Source organism: Hydractinia symbiolongicarpus, chromosome 6, assembly GCF_029227915.1.
Source record: "Hydractinia symbiolongicarpus strain clone_291-10 chromosome 6, HSymV2.1, whole genome shotgun sequence".
NCBI lineage: Eukaryota > Metazoa > Cnidaria > Hydrozoa > Anthoathecata > Hydractiniidae > Hydractinia > Hydractinia symbiolongicarpus.
Genome location: NC_079880.1, coordinates 18,641,265 through 18,657,608, shown reverse-complemented (window position 1 = coordinate 18,657,608; position 16,344 = coordinate 18,641,265). Strand labels below are relative to the sequence as shown.

General features: G+C 33.1%; 1 protein-coding gene across 1 annotated transcript; it reads right to left on the bottom strand.

Annotated features, from left to right (window-relative positions):
* Positions 1–4,566: 4,566 nt before the first annotated feature.
* Positions 4,567–6,855, bottom strand: LOC130647214 (uncharacterized). The gene is made up of 3 exons (XM_057452993.1): positions 6,712–6,855; positions 6,023–6,245; positions 4,567–5,531 (listed from the first exon to the last, which is right to left on the bottom strand). Exons 1-3 carry the CDS (start codon positions 6,849–6,851, stop codon positions 5,292–5,294), a joined length of 603 nt encoding a protein of 200 aa, XP_057308976.1. The 5' UTR covers positions 6,852–6,855; the 3' UTR covers positions 4,567–5,291.
* Positions 6,856–16,344: the final 9,489 nt, after the last annotated feature.

Sequence of the window (16,344 nt, the reverse complement as noted above, 5' to 3'; positions counted from 1 at the left end):
GAAATTACCATTTTAACCACCATCTTTATCGTAATGTTTTTTTGTTTGTTGCACTAAGTATCAGGTAAACAATGCACAAGTCTTCACAAGCTGTCAAAGAAAATGATACTTAATACACCTGTATAAAACTTTTCTAATCGAGCAGGTGACACAGGACATTGTTGCGAGATCCCTATTCAGCAACGTCCACGATAGTAGGTTTTCATGCATATTACTGGAAAAAATGACGCGCTGCTCTTTGTTGCTGCAATAACACTAGGACTGGGTGGCCCACTTGCTGTGAAACCACACACTCCGCTGATGTTATAAAAAGCACTTTCCAAGTTTATACCATACAAACAATAATTCAAATGGTTGATGCATTCAAATGGTTAATGTTGTTAGATGCCTGAGGTCAGGGTTTATTGAATTAATCATTTTGCTACATTTGGACGAAGTGTTTCGTTTCTTCCCGTTAAGGTCAATACCACAAGCATATCATGCGAAATAATTCAAGCTATCGATGTTATTAAGGGCACTAACACTGTCAACTAAAACACAACATCTTTAACGCTGTTAAGTCGTTAACAATTTAGTGTGAACAAAGCTTATTAAACATAGCACATATTTTTGTGTTAAGTTTATTTTTACTTTTTGATTTTGGCGAAGATGTTACTTAAATTTGAAGGCTGTTTTTTTTCCGGGAGATTTCAGCATATGGGACAGTTTTTCTGCAACAATCAACAAATTTTAATTACTTTTGTCTTTATGTTGCCTTACTGATAGCTCACTGGAATGGCTCAAAACCATAGTATATATGTTTTTGGCTTTTATAAATTTCCCTAGAGCTTTGCACCTATTTCCCGCCGGATGTCAGATATAAGACGTCATCACAATTTGCGAAAAAAAATAAAACCGTTTTCTGCATTTCTACATGTAAGTCAAAGTATTTGAAATCAAATTTGCCTAAGAAATTTAAAAAGTCAGTTCTTAGCTCGGCCAAGATTTCCTTTTTCGAATTCGTTGATAATGTAGCGGTTTTGTTTTACTATGTATGCTTTGATAAAACCCAGATATAATTATATTCCATACCACTGGATTAAAAAATGGGTTAAACAAGTGGTAGAACTTTAAATCAACATTATGCATCCTCCTCTCCAGGGTCTCTTGCCGCTATCAAATTCATGAGAAATGAACTTGCTGCCGTCAGCCACAATTATTATGTTTCAAGAGCATGTATTTGACAAAATAACTTAGAATCCGAAGTCACTACACATTGACAATTCCAAAGTGCCCGACTGCAATATAAAAACAATCAACGTGATTTCTCATAGCGGTCTCTTGCCGCTATCAAATTCATGAGAAATGAACTTGCTGCCGTCAGCCACAATTATTATGTTTCAAGAGCATGTATTTGACAAAATAACTTAGAATCCGAAGTCACTGCACATTGACAATTCCAAAGTGCCCGACTGCAATATAAAAACAATCAACGTGATTTCTCATAGCGGTCTCTTGCCGCTATCAAATTCATGAGAAATGAACTTGCTGCCGTCAGCCACAATTATTATGTTTCAAGAGCATGTATTTGACAAAATAACTTAGAATCCGAAGTCACTGCACATTGACAATTCCAAAATGCGCGACTGCAATATAAAAACAATCAACGTGATTTCTTATAGCGGTCTCTTGCCGCTATCAAATTCATGAGAAATAAACTTGCTGTCGTCAACCACAATTATTATGTTTCAAGAGCATGTATTTGACAAAATAACTTAGAATCCGAAGTCACTGCACATTGACAATTCCAAAATGCGCGACTGCAATATAAAAACAATCAACGTGATTTCTCATAGCGGTCTCTTGCCGCTATCAAATTCATGAGAAATGAATTTGCTGCCGTCAGCCACAATTATTATGTTTCAAGGGCATGTATTTGACAAAATAACTTAGAATCCGAAGTCACTGCACATTGACAATTCCAAAATGCGCGACTGCAATATAAAAACAATCAACGTGATTTCTCATAGCGGTCTCTTGCCGCTATCAAATTCATGAGAAATGAATTTGCTGCCGTCAGCCACAATTATTATGTTTCAAGAGCATGTATTTGACAAAATAACTTAGAATCCGAAGTCACTGCACATTGACAATTCCAAAATGCGCGACTGCAATATAAAAACAATCAACGTGATTTCTCATAGCGGTCTCTTGCCGCTATCAAATTCATGAGAAATAAACTTGCTGTCGTCAACCACAATTATTATGTTTCAAGAGCATGTATTTGACAAAATAACTTAGAATCCGAAGTCACTGCACATTGACAATTCCAAAATGCCCGACTGCAATATAAAAACAATCAACGTGATTTCTCATAGCGGCTTAATTAGCCTTGCTGTTTCATTATATATGTTCATGGTTGCAGGACTTAGATATCGTGCATTTGAAAAAAAAATTTAAACTGCTTCTTATAAAATACTAAAACTCGTCCATTTTATTTCTTTACTTTTTTTCCCCACTTAGTAACTTACAAAATAGATATTCTCAATAACCTGCGCACTCTGGTATAAATTATTTTAATAGGGCTGCAATTAAGAGAGGCAATTCTATCTGTCTCGTTTGATCCAACGGATTATGGTGCAACAATAGGCGGGTTACGTCAGACGAACATTGATTGTTTTTCTTTCTCAAACGACGTATTCCAACAATGCCATAAATGGTTCACGTGTGCGCGAAAGAAGCAACTCTACAGCCGACAGGCTGTAGAGTAGCGGCTATTTTAACCTTTTGTCCGTGTTTGACGAAAAGAACTGCCTTTGTTTAATTATTTCAGTCACGGATTGTGGGAATCAGCGCGAGATTAAGCTTGTTAAAAATTAGGGTTGATTCTTTTTTAAGCTAATTCACAGCAGCACTTTTATAAATTCATAATTGAAACCAGTACTAAAGTTTCAAACAATAATAGCGAATACAATGTTGAAACATTATAGTCCCTAGGACTTCTAACGTTCTTATATTTGAGACAGAACGAACTAGTAGCTATGAACCTAAGTAGTCCTGGAGACGAGGTGGGGTTTTAGACAGTATGGTAAATTGTTAGGTACACAACAACTGATGTTAGGCTGACCATTGTATAATAGTTAGGAAAAAAAGAAAAAGAAAACAGAAATTGCCATAAACTTTTGCGTTTATTTCTTCATATTTGTCTTTCTTCTGTTAAGTTCGCGCTAATTTTTAAAGTAAGCAGTTTTTCGCCACAGTAGTTTTATCAATGAGGTTAATGCGACTGTTGGGAGGGTAACAATCATTCTTATCAACCCCATTATTTGCACAAATTTTACTGCTGAAGCGATTTTTATAATTTGTGTATTATTTTGCTAAGCGTGAAATACTTAACTTGAACACATCCGAGCATTCTTAGAAATAAATACTGCTAACTGAAAAAGTAGAAGTGAATTAGTTTTCCTCCATTTATTAAAGATGGCTTACAAAAAATGAATTGTTATTTTCTCCGTCAGGAAAAAAATGTTTGTTCTTTGTTTTTATTTTTACTAAGTTAAGTTGGCTTCTGAAAACCTTTCATTGCTACAATACATTTCTGGAAATGTTAGGGAAACCTTTTCAATTTTTTATGCCCTATTTAATTAATACTTACGTCTCAACAAGATATCAGGGTAGTTCTCTTGTTGTATTTTTTGCACGCAGAGGTCTATTTTTGATGTAGTTTGGAACTTGAAAGTATATTTTCTAGATGAATAAGCTAATAAAACCTTAACAAATATGCAATTTCATGACTTTTGTGTCACCTTTGAATGTTACTGGGAGCGTATCTGATTTGAACAATTTGTCGAAATTGAAAAACATAAATACATAATCTACCGAAAAATATTATAACAAATGCACAGGTTAAGTAACACTCGGAACGCGATACAAAAAAAAATAAGAGGCGTTTTTACATACTTTTTGCGCGAACATTTCATAGAATCGACGATGATGATGATAATGTAGAAATTACGTAAAAATTTTTTGTTTCAATTGCAAACCACCTACTCCTCTTGATATTTTACACGCTTCCCCTCCAATAAAGTCTTCTCACCCCCCGAAAATTGTAAACATTGAGTGTCACACTAACGTTTAGAATATAAAGTGTTATTTCTGCGCAAGTAATAATTCTCAAGTAATGTATTATATCACTCATCTGTTCAGTCACTCTCGTTAAATAATATAAATATTTTCATCTCATATAAGCCAGTTTATTCTAGGCTACGTTTTGACATTTACAGGTATTATCGACGGAAAAAGATCGCAAATTATCTTTGGCTGTTTATTAGTCAAGGTGATAATTAGAAGATCGAAATCAACCAATCACATCACAACGATTAAAGTAATTACGGACCTTAATGGAAACAATATGTTTTCTTTTTTTTCTAAAAGTTTTTTTTCATGTTTTTTTTCTCGAACCATTTTCACTTTTTCTTAATGTTCGGTTTTCGAAGTGTTTTGAATTTGATAAGAAATGCTATTGATATGAGTATTTTTGTGTATACCATTTCTGGGTTTTTCATCTTTCTCTTAGTTCATGATATGTTTATTATCCCAGTCTATAATTATGATCATTCTCCCAGCTGTGGTCCGCAATCTTATTTTGTCTGTATTAATGTTGCGTACGGCCTTTTGTGCTAGAACATTCGTTTTGTTTCACTAAAATCAGCAGTATGACAATCTTTACACGGGATTTTTTAGACATTTAGATAACATAACATTGATTATCTGGATGCAAAAGTATACTATGTAGCGTGTTTTTAGATTTCAGAACTAATCGAGAGAGAAAATATGAATGGAATTTTTACGGAATATTAAAAAAAAATCAAAAAACTTTTGGCGCACAATTACTGTCTTTTTGCGCTCAAAAGTACCAGATGAAAAGTACAGAAATGAGGATGCAAAAATGTATTTTATTGCTGGTACTTTTTTCCAAAACCACATCGATAACGATAATTACAAAGAGATATATTTCCTACAACAACAACAACAACAACAACAACAACAACAACAACAAAAAATAAAATAACAATAACAATAAAGACTATAACAAAAATTGCTGAAACAGTCCCTTGTAAAAGAATCTGCTTCTAGTTTCTTAATTCAATACACAATGTCTTTCTTTTTAACAGCTCACCCATCAATCCTCAAAGACTCTTCCATTATATTTTCATTATTCAAAATCCTTCGTTGGAATTTTCGTCAACTTGAATGCGCTTTCATAAAGTAATCATCCGCACCGACGCTGTTTCTAAGTGTATTACACCTGTTTAACATTCGAATAAGTGACGTAAATTGTCTGCCATTGATCTCTGTTGCTCTTTTTTTGATTGTTTTGTGTCATTTGTGCTGTTTTTTTCTTCTTCAATCGCTTTTCGCATACCTAATTTCAGCAACCCAGACAAAAAGTTGAATAGACTGTCCCAAGCCTCTTGTGTTTTACAATCATCCACACTTTCGTCATTTTGCAGGAACGTGAAAACTGCAAACTTCAAACTTGTAGCTAAAGTCTAAAAATCAAATAGAAGTAGAAGCTACTGCTCCATTTTCTCACATCTCGCACTCGCGAATTTCATATTAGAAAGAAGTCATATACTTGTAGTTTCTTCAGATACTTCTCATCAAACTTTCTTCAATAATAATCCCTCTGATATTTTTCTATTTTAACAACCTCTTTAAAAACATGATATTTATAAATCCGTTTAGAAGTAGTGATTTCAGAGACAAAAGTTACAATCTTTAAATCTATTCAATTTTGTGAAACATTTGGGACAATTGTCGACATTGGAAACATTTATGGATAAAAGTGAATAGTCTAATCTTTTTTTTTTTGGCGAATATTTTAATTTATCAAGAGGGAAGATAAGATGTGGAGAAACTCTACCTAAAACTTTGACTTGTCACATGCTTTGTGTCCACGACTGATATTCATCAGTACTGGTATGATTAAGGTTTGATTTGTTATTGTTTAGTTAAACATCGAAACTGTAAAAATACTTACAGTTGCAAATCTCTGTTGTGCACCAAACGAATGATGAAATCTGCCATGATCAATCAACGATTGGACCAGTACTTCTCCTTTATGCAAATTGTAAATGACAATTTCAATTAATTCTTCAAATTTTTTTGCATGGCGTGAAATGATTGGTGATTCCAGCAAATCGTCCAAGTTTTGTGCAGCGGTGCTGAACATGCTCCATATTTCTGGATAAGCGCTGAACCACCTTCAACAAGATAAAGAAAATTTGACAACAGTTTTTTACAGTCCATCCTATTTTACTTTCCCAAACAAAATGGAAATTAAAAAAAACATTTAATCACGTTATGTCTTATTGAAAACAAACAGATGATTTTGCAAGGTTACAAAAGTTTTACTTTCGACTTCCCCTATCAGCCTATTCAAATAATTTCTAATTAACTTAAACATCCTAACCTATGTTCCGTTCAGCGTCCACACTCTCGGCACTGCAGTGAAGTTAGTGTTTTTTTGCATCGAAATTTGAGACCTTGCTTATAACGTAAAAACTATTGATATAAAATAAAGCCTTTATTGATCCAAAATTTTGAATCACTAAAAGAATTGAAAAACACTCCGGGGTTTTCTTAAAATTACAGTATTTTTTAATGTTAGAGGGCAACAATAACAATACAAAATAAAATGAGAAGAGATAGTAATAATCTACACCATACCTTTTAAAAGCAATTTTAATGACCTTGTTCCATTCTGGCTTGATTTTGGTCCACGATATTTTTAAACGGACAATGTCAGATGTCTTAAAAGGTAACTCAATTTCAGGTTTTCTCTTTCCAACACAACAACGGTTTCCCATTTTTGTAAACGTATACGTCTTTCTAGAAATTAAAACGTTTTTAAAAAATTATTCTTTTTGCTAACCGTGTGACGTAATTGAGAACGTCAGTGGAATATTTACAACAAAAGATTTTTTAAGATATTGAGCTTCCGCATATAACAAACACGAGCGACGCAATACTCACTTTTTACTTTACTTGTTGTTTTTAAATATTAATGCTAGCTAACGTTGATGGTATTAAAAAGAAAAAATAACTACCACATATTTTGCAAATTATTGTCGGGGTCCAAGCAAATTCGTAGAATTTTGTAGCTACTGTGTTTTGTGCTGTCCTTAATTTGCGACAGGGTTTGAAAAAGTAACATCTATTAGTTACCCCACGTATTTCTTATTTCTATTGAAAAGCAGTTCTGTTTTTTACAAAACTACCACCAAAGGTTTTCTTTTCAAAAAATATTAACTGCAAAACAACATGCGCAAAATAAATGCGAAATAGCGGACTACTAGTAAAGTTGCGTGAGAGTTAGTATATTTCATAATATTTCTCCCTTAGACAGAAACGTTTTTTGTAAGTTCGGTTACTTAATGCTAAAATGTCAAAATATAAACACGCGGCTCTTAAAATACACAAAAAGTTAGTCATATAAGATGTCATTCAAACTAGGATTGTACTAGCCGTGTTATGATCTCATGGACTGTTAAATTATTTGGTGGTAATTTGGTATCAAATATTCTTATTGTTACATTGCCTTCATAACAAAAAAGCCCGGCCGAGTTCTTTAAGAAATAAAGAAATAAATTTTTTATAACAAACGTAGATAAAACAATAGAATATGAAGGATCGTATAATTGGTTCCGATATTGGTTGGTAGATGTTTTCTATTGATTTCTTTACATCTCAACAATGGCCAAAAAGTCTTCGACGATTAAAGAAAAAAGGAAACTTGAGAAAGCAGAAGAAGAAAAAGAATGTTGAATCCTGGTAGTTTTTACTACGTGCCCAAAATCATTGCATCGTTGTTAATACTACAGCTGGTGATGGCACTACAGCTGTTGAGGAGTCCAAGTTTTGTGAACAGATTTTTACACAAAATGGATTTCAACTAACTGTGAATTGTGTTGTAATGAATTTGTAAACTGTTTGAGTAAGAAGAAAAGGTGGCAGGAAACTACACCTTGATTTTTTACTTCGTTTTTTGAGAAAATTTTCGCGGTTGTATGTATTTATAGTCAACCCCTCATATAGCAGACATCTTTTTGCTAGAAATTATTTAGAAACAGACGCTCTTCTCAGGAACGGATGAAATGATGATCAAACTCTCAATAACAAAATCTCCATGTAGAGAACACGTTTTAGGAAACACGTCTGCATAGTGAGTGTCATTTCAAGATTGCAATTTTCATCACCCTATAACTGACGTCTCTGTAGCAGAAACTCTTCAGATATCGCCATAGTGTTGGCTATAAACAGCTTCACCTTATTGTGGTTATAAAAATCGTCCAAAGTAGAATCTAGATACCTTAAAAAAAATAAAATACTTGAGAGTTTTGTTCAAATTTGCAAATCCAAGTACGCTTTATTGAAATAAAAAGCTTTTAAATATTCTGGTTTTAATGATTTGTAAGAAATTTTTTAATTAGAAGATCCCAGCAAGTGGAATTTTTCAATATTTAAACTATCCCTAGGACGAACGCTCAATATTTACTTGCGGCTGACTACATATTCACGAGACTTTTGCAGATGCTGAAAAATCAGTAGTGAATTTAGAACACAGGAAAGTGTTTTCAAAAAATCAATAAGAAACTTGATGGCTTAGGCCTAGAAATCAAAGTGCGTAGAAACATTTTGCAGTAAAAATTGTTGTGGATACGATGACGAATAAACTCTAATGACTTCATATTTCAATGCACACCGTGGATTCTGATCATAGAATCTAATGATAAGAGCCGCCGGGATACTATACAGAATTTGAAACGCGTTAAATGCAAGTAAAAACGTTGGGAACATACTTAAGGTCGTTAAAAATTGTTGATAAGGGTGTTGCCATGTTTCTCACAACTGATTGTGTCGGATTACACAATGCAATAAGAAATTATCATAATCACTACTTGTATTCTAAGATAAATTTGGTGTCAGAAAACATTTAAAAGAAAATTCTTGAGATTTAACCATCTTTCTATGGGAACTACGTTCAGGTAATATTTTTTCTAAAAACTATAAAAGGTATGTTCGAACGGCCGTCAGTGCAATATGGACAATGAATACAATCCTTCTATAACACTGTAGATCGTCCTGATAAGATCAAGGGTTTTTAAAAATTTGTTCTTTGTTCTGCTCTATAAAAGACGGACGATTTATCATTTGCTGAAACAGTCAGATATTTCACAACAGATGAAAAGTTTTAACTATGGCTTTTATTTTGTTTCAACTGGAAAAAATCCGCAAGGTTTACTTTTCTTTCTGGAAGCAAAAAGAAAAATATATATGCAGAAGATTACAGTTGCTTTGTTCCCATAAAAATAAATGTCTAACGTTTTCATGAGGTATCAAATGCCGCGTCTTTCATAACATCACCAACGATATAAAGCATATAACGAGAACTGTGAGTTACCTATGATATATATACTTATCCTTTGAGGCATTTATAGTGTAGTTATCAGTTCTTTCTTTCGAGTTTTCACCCGAAAAAAGAATTTATGGTGACACTTGAGGATGACTTCAGTTTTAAACTTTATTAGCAGCAAATTGGTGGAATATTGATTTCTGATTTTCTTTCTTTAGTTTTTCTATCCCTATGTCCATTTCGTTAGTTTTTTCTTCTTCAATCGCTTTTCTCATTCCTAATTTTACTAATCCAGACAAAAAGCTGAATAGACTGTCCCACGCTTCTTGTGTTTTACAATCTTCCAGATTATGATCATTTTCCAAATACGAGAACACAGCAAACTTCAGACCTGTAGCTAAAGCCTGTAAAACAACATTAATAATATTGATTACGCATTTCTCATAACAAACCTGAATTAAAAACAAAGACAAAAAATCAGGTATGTATGCTGTACATATAGAAGGAACAGAAGAATAAACGTTCATTTAAAAGATTGTGGATGTCCATGTGTAATTTAATAGGAAGTAATAAATTAATATAAAAAACGAGTTGAATGACTCGGCGTTGACCGCCAGGTTGCGCGATTAAGGACTGGCAGACCGGTCTGAGTTAATCCAGTGGATCGCTAACAGCTCGATAAAGCATTTTGGATGTTATGTCGCTAAAACACAGTCAACAACCAGCAGTAACCCTATCATAGCGAAAACAGTCACTAAGTATTTTTTATTTTGCGGAATAATATCCCGTGGAGTTTAGAAATTAATTGTGAATGACATCGGGTTGTGTGCTCAGTACAGGTAAACCACATCCGTGTATTTGGTTTAGATATATAAAAACACAGTGAGCAGCCTGTCGTCACCACGTCCAGATTAAGCGATGACTTAGCAATTTTAGTTTGTGGAATAAATTTTCGTGAAATTTTAAGTTAATTGTAAATTTTTGGTTGAAATAAAAACACAGGCTACACCCTGTCGTTACTATTTTTACCCTAGACGTCAGCCCGCAATTTTATGTTGTGGAAAAAAATTTGTTGTGAGCAGAAATAAAGCCTGAGTTGTGCGCAGAATGCCTCTAATTGCATAAATGCTTAACATAAAGTTAAAGGATGACCTACAGCAACAACAATTAGTGAACACATTTTGTGGAATAAAATCTTATGTGTTTTGGGAGTAGAAGATTTCAGTAGATTTATATGCTGATCCAAGTGGTGGATGGGGACGGGTTTTCGGAGACTCTTTAAATAACAAAACCTGTTAAATGCTTAAAGATGAACAATTTTGGCTAGTTTAAAGTTACTCAAATCGAGGGGTAAGTTCATTTTCTGTCATTCGGCTAGTCCAACTCGCCGGAGGAAATGATGGGTCTTTTTACGTCAATAATATATAAGCCCTTCTCTTTAAATTCCCGTGTTAACTGTAAAGTAAAATTCGCTATATTACTTACTGTTGCAAATTTCTGCTGTGCGCCAATCGAGTGATGAAATCTACCATATTCAATCAACGAATCGACAAGCTTTTCTCGTTTATCCAAATTATAAATAACAATTTCAAATAATTCTTCAAATTTCTTTGCATGGCGACAAATTGTTGGCGATTCGAGCAATTCATCCAAGTTGCTTGTCTTAATTTTGAACATTTCCCATATTTCGGGATAAGTGCCAAACCATCTGTTTACAAAATAAATAAAATTACAGAATATTTGCAATTAAATAAAAACGAACAACGATCATTTTTATTCTGAACATCGTTGACTAATAATACTTTTGTCTGTATTAACAACGAGGAGGTAAAAGGTTAAAATATCGTTTCTACACAAAAATTATAAACAAAATATACACTAACAGTTACAAGTAAAAATTGCATGCAAAATCTCATTTTTTTAAACGGTACGTAAAATAATCATCAAGTGAGTTCACTTAAAAAAGTAACAAATTCATCTTTGTGTTCAGTCTTGTTCCATCTCTGTATAGTGTCTTTTATGTATATAGGTGTTTTTCTGACGTTGCTGTTTATGCAAGCATTTCAAACATCTGTTAAGTCTACATGTTTTTTATATAAGCAATTTAAAATTTAAAATCAGGCTTATGCGAAAGACACAACCAGGCTTAGATACGCCTACTTTTTGTTTATTGCTGAAACAAATTAAAAACTTAAACGTCGTCTTATGGGATGCAATGAACTGGTCCTCTTTCCACCTTAAAAAAAACAGCGCCAAAACTAAAACCATAATTATACAAAGCAAGTTCATACAGTGATGTTAATTCAGTTTTATTGTGCGTAAAGATTTAAAAAAGTCTGTGTTTAATTCAAATACCAATAACAGAAAAAATAACACACATCAAAAGGATTCACCAAGGCCGGGCAATATGCTTGGCATATACTTAAAAAACCCTACAAGAGCCTGAATATGCTTAAAAGCGTTATGCTCATAAAAACACTTTATTTATTATACACAATTTCTCGTGTGTTTTTGAACTAGTACTTAAGGTCGTATATATTATTTGAACCATGTTTGTTAATGTCAAACCGTTTGACCAACACGTTTAAACACTGTTTAATGAGGAAAGTTGTACGTTTAAACACTGTCCAATGAGGGAAGTTGTGCACTTGAACACTTATTAATGGGGTACTCTCATTGATAACAAAACAAATAAGAATTAAATGGCTTGACAATATGTTCTCCAGGAGGTAATTGTGATTTTTGCCCAGGGTAGACTTTAAAGATGTCACTGTTGCCTTTTCAATGTAGTGTGAAGGTAATTCTGTAAAGATTTACAGCTATTACTTAAGCCATGTGCGCCAAAAATGCATAAAAAAGCTTCCCTTGATAACCCTGTGCTGACAACCAAAGAGAAATGATATACTCAAAATTATCTGACAGAGTTCAGTTATAGGGATTGTTGACATGTGCCTTTTTACTTTGGAAGCAAATATTCTGGCAAAATCCTTCCAGGCAATAATATTAATGCAAGATTAAAGCTATCAGCTAAGCTATTACTGATACCAGAAAGAATATTTCGTGTAAAAACGAACCAAAGGAACACTTGAGAGAACCTCTTATTTTGATAACAGTATAATGCTAAGTTGTAGAAGAGTCTTGGGGAAGAAAAAATTGTCGAGAGGTCAGAAAATGAAAAAGAAAAACGATAAAAAGAAAAAAGAAACAACGAACTAAAAACAAATTTATACCTTCTAAAGGCAATTTTACTTATTTCGCTCCATTTCGGCTTGATTTTGCTCCACGATGACTTTAAACGTTCAATGTGAGATATTTTTAAAGGTATTTCAATTTCGGGTTTCGTAGGTTCAACTCTGCTAACAGAACAGTTGCCCATAACAGAAAATAATTTTGAACTCTACTAGAACTGCAAAGACATTATATGTTTGGCTTCTCGTGTGACGCTATTATTGTAGAGTAAAAAAATTTTTCATTCGTATTTTATAAAAAAAAACCTTCAAATATTGGATGCGAAATAACACAAACACACGAGCAAATGAATTTCTACATATGTTTATGAAAAAAAAAGATTTATAAATATTGTGCTCGCAGATGTTGCAAAAAATAAAAATTTGTGCAATCTTAAAACTTATGTCCGTAAACCTTTTTATGGGACAGCTTATTATTATTATTACTAGTCGTTGCCCGTGGAAAAATCCACGGTTTCGCCCGTCCTTTATATTTAACCGTCGCAACAAAGTGGATAAAATATATTGCATTTGATATTCGTGTTTCCGTAACATCATTTTCTAACTCAGTGGGGGACTGCGCAGAGACAGACAGACGGAATACGGCTATTATTATAGAGATTATTATTGTCCAATTTTTCATGTAACCAGGATATTTTCAAGCTCATTCTATTGCGTTTGCGTTTTCTTATAAGAGCCTAGTTTTTAAATGCGTTGAGGCTAGAGATTTTGCCAAAACGGAACATTTACGTCTGAAAAGTATTTTTAAAAATTAGAACTAAAATTTAGACGTTAACCCAACTTCTGTGTAACAAAAAGAACCATGCAAAGGAAAAAAATTATTGCGGTTTGCAAAGTCAAATCAGGTAAATTATGATCATGGGTACACAAAACGAAGCAAATGAGTTGAACGAATAAGATACATAAAGGATGAACATGGACCATCATACCAGCTTTATTTTTTTTCTTGGTTCATTATTTCTTTTGGTTCACTATTTTTTCTTCGTTCGCTGGTCTAATAATCTCACCTGAATCTGCCTCCAAGAACTTTTTGCTCCGCGTTCAGTCGTTGTTATTGTTGTTGATATTGTCAAAATTTGTCTTTTTCAAGCACGTCCTGATTTTGTCGATGTAAACAGCCGTGAATAACTTGAAGAGTTGTTTCGCCAGAAAATGTTATCGCTCACTGTGACAAAATAAAAATTGAAAGATACCTCAAAAAATTATATTTGTTAAAAAATGTCTTAGGGAAGTTTATTTTTTACAGATGGAATGGGAGTAGTATATAAGCAGGAACGTCTCTTGATGTTTTCCCCAAAACGAACAAATTGATACGGCGAAAATACAAACAAATATGGCTGCCGCAATCGTTAACAAACGTAGTAGAATTATAACTTTTTTCCGAGAACTTGCGAATTTTTTTGAAGTAATCGTGGACTAGAATTAATTGGTTCGTAATTTCTTCTAGTGTATGCTGATTTTCACTTTTTCCATTTTTTATTTTAATATTTGAATTTTTGAAATCTTGTTTATATCTATTTTGGAAGATGGCAATTTTTAGCCATTTCTTGAAATGGAAAAACAGCATCTCCAAACGAATGCTTCGCAACTGAAAGGCTGCAAAAGATCAGCTCTGGCAGATGTGCGGGTGAGTAAGAAAGATTGAAAGTGTGTGTCAAGAGGATAATTTAGGGAATAGAAGAAGAAATAAAAAAAGTTAGACTTTACCACAAAATTTGAAATTTTTCTATGATTTAGCGCAGATATAAAGCGATGAATATGAGATTCTTTTTAACCTGATTTTCTATTCACTAAACATAAAATGAAGCATTATTATCAGCTTTCGTTGATATAATACGAAGCATTCATAGTGGCTTCTCCAAAAATAACAATTTCACGGCCTATATTAAATACTATTTTTATGGATCCTGACAGTCCAAGGTCTTGTCTGTCTTAATCTATCTTCCCCAAGCCATTTTAAAGACTCCGTCTTTACCGGCGCAAATCAGAAATTTAAAGGACGAGCGAACGCGACGGGCGACCCCGTGGATATTTCCACGGGCTAACGACTAGTATTAATCAAATCTTACAAGATTTTAGTTTATGAACGACGGACTAAATTTGTTTTCTTGATATGATAGATGATGGCGAAAGGTACCCTGATCCTTGACCGGATATTGAAATATTATTGACTTTCACATTTTCGCATAATTATTACGTTTTTTCTCCTTAGCCAGCACCTTTTTTTCGGTCAAGATTAAAATAGCGAACAGAGATGTGGTCGATTATATTTGTAAACCACAAACTTTATTATCAAGCTAGTCAAATTTTTAAAAAACATTTGCTTAGTTCTAACTAAACGTTGGCTAGCTAAACTTTTTCAAAATTGAATTTATATGCAAATATGAAACTGGTTTGCACCAAGCAAACATAGCACACCTTTTTATTTACACCTTAACATAACACTTAATGTTTTTTTGCACATGTATCTTTGTCAAAATTGATATATTGTTAAAAATCGTTTATCGGTGTTTCTAAAAAAAGGTTTAAATCAGAAACTTAAGAACTATGATAAACTATGTTGTTGTGACTCAATTTTATCAAATCATCCTAAAATCATGTCATAATTTCAAATCTTTATTTCAATTTAATTTTAGCAAAAAGTATGGTTTCGAAAGAGAAGTATTTTTTATAGGACACTTTGCTGGGCACTTTTAGATTATATCCTTTTTATTACACGTACTCATACTTGTTAGGGTTAGGGTTAGGGTTAGGGTTAGGGTTAGGGTTAGGGCTAGGGTTAGGGTTAGGGTTAGGGTTAGGGTTAGGGCTAGGGTCAGGGTTAGGGTTAAGGTTAAGGTTATCCAAATTAAGGAGGTATTTTAAATAAGATGTTTAAACTTGCTAACTTTGCAAAAAAATAGTTTTTTGCAAATTATTTCCTACAAAAAGTAATTGTACTAAAGTGTCCTTCAGTAGCTCTTTTACAAGACAGAATGTTTGAAAACTTTTGTAAACTATCTGAAACATTCTAATATTTTAGCTCAACAAATCTTAAAATTACAGAATATCCTTGAAGCAAGAATTCAACAATCATACCATTTAAAAAAAACTTTTGTTCTATATTACAAACTTCACATCTAATTAATTTATGACCCATAACTCCACTTTATCTTGATGACAGAGAAACACTTCAGTTCCATCCTAAATATCTAAGGCAGGCTTTTATAATCTAAAGCTGTCTACATATATCCAGAAATTATTTTTCCCTTCTCTTCACTCCCATTGGGTTCAGAACGCCACAAAATAGAACATTTTTCCATAAACTGGATTTGAAATCTAAATAATGAACCATTTTAGTTCAACAAACAAAATTTCTATGCAGGAAGCACTTACCAAAATAATTTTTCTTGTATAATTAAAGAAAATGTATGAGAGTAAGTGCGTTTAGTACTAAACGTACTTACTCTCGTACTAAACTAAACGTACTTACTCTCGTACTAAACTAAACGTACTTACTCTCATACTAAACTAAACGTACTTACTCTCGTACTAAACTAAACGTACTTACTCTCGTACTAAACTAAACGTACTTACTCTCGTACTAAACTAAACGTACTTACTCTCGTACTAAACTAAACGTACTTACTCTCGTACTAAACTAAACGTACTTACTCTCATACTAAACTAAACGTACTTACTCTCGTACTAAACTAAACG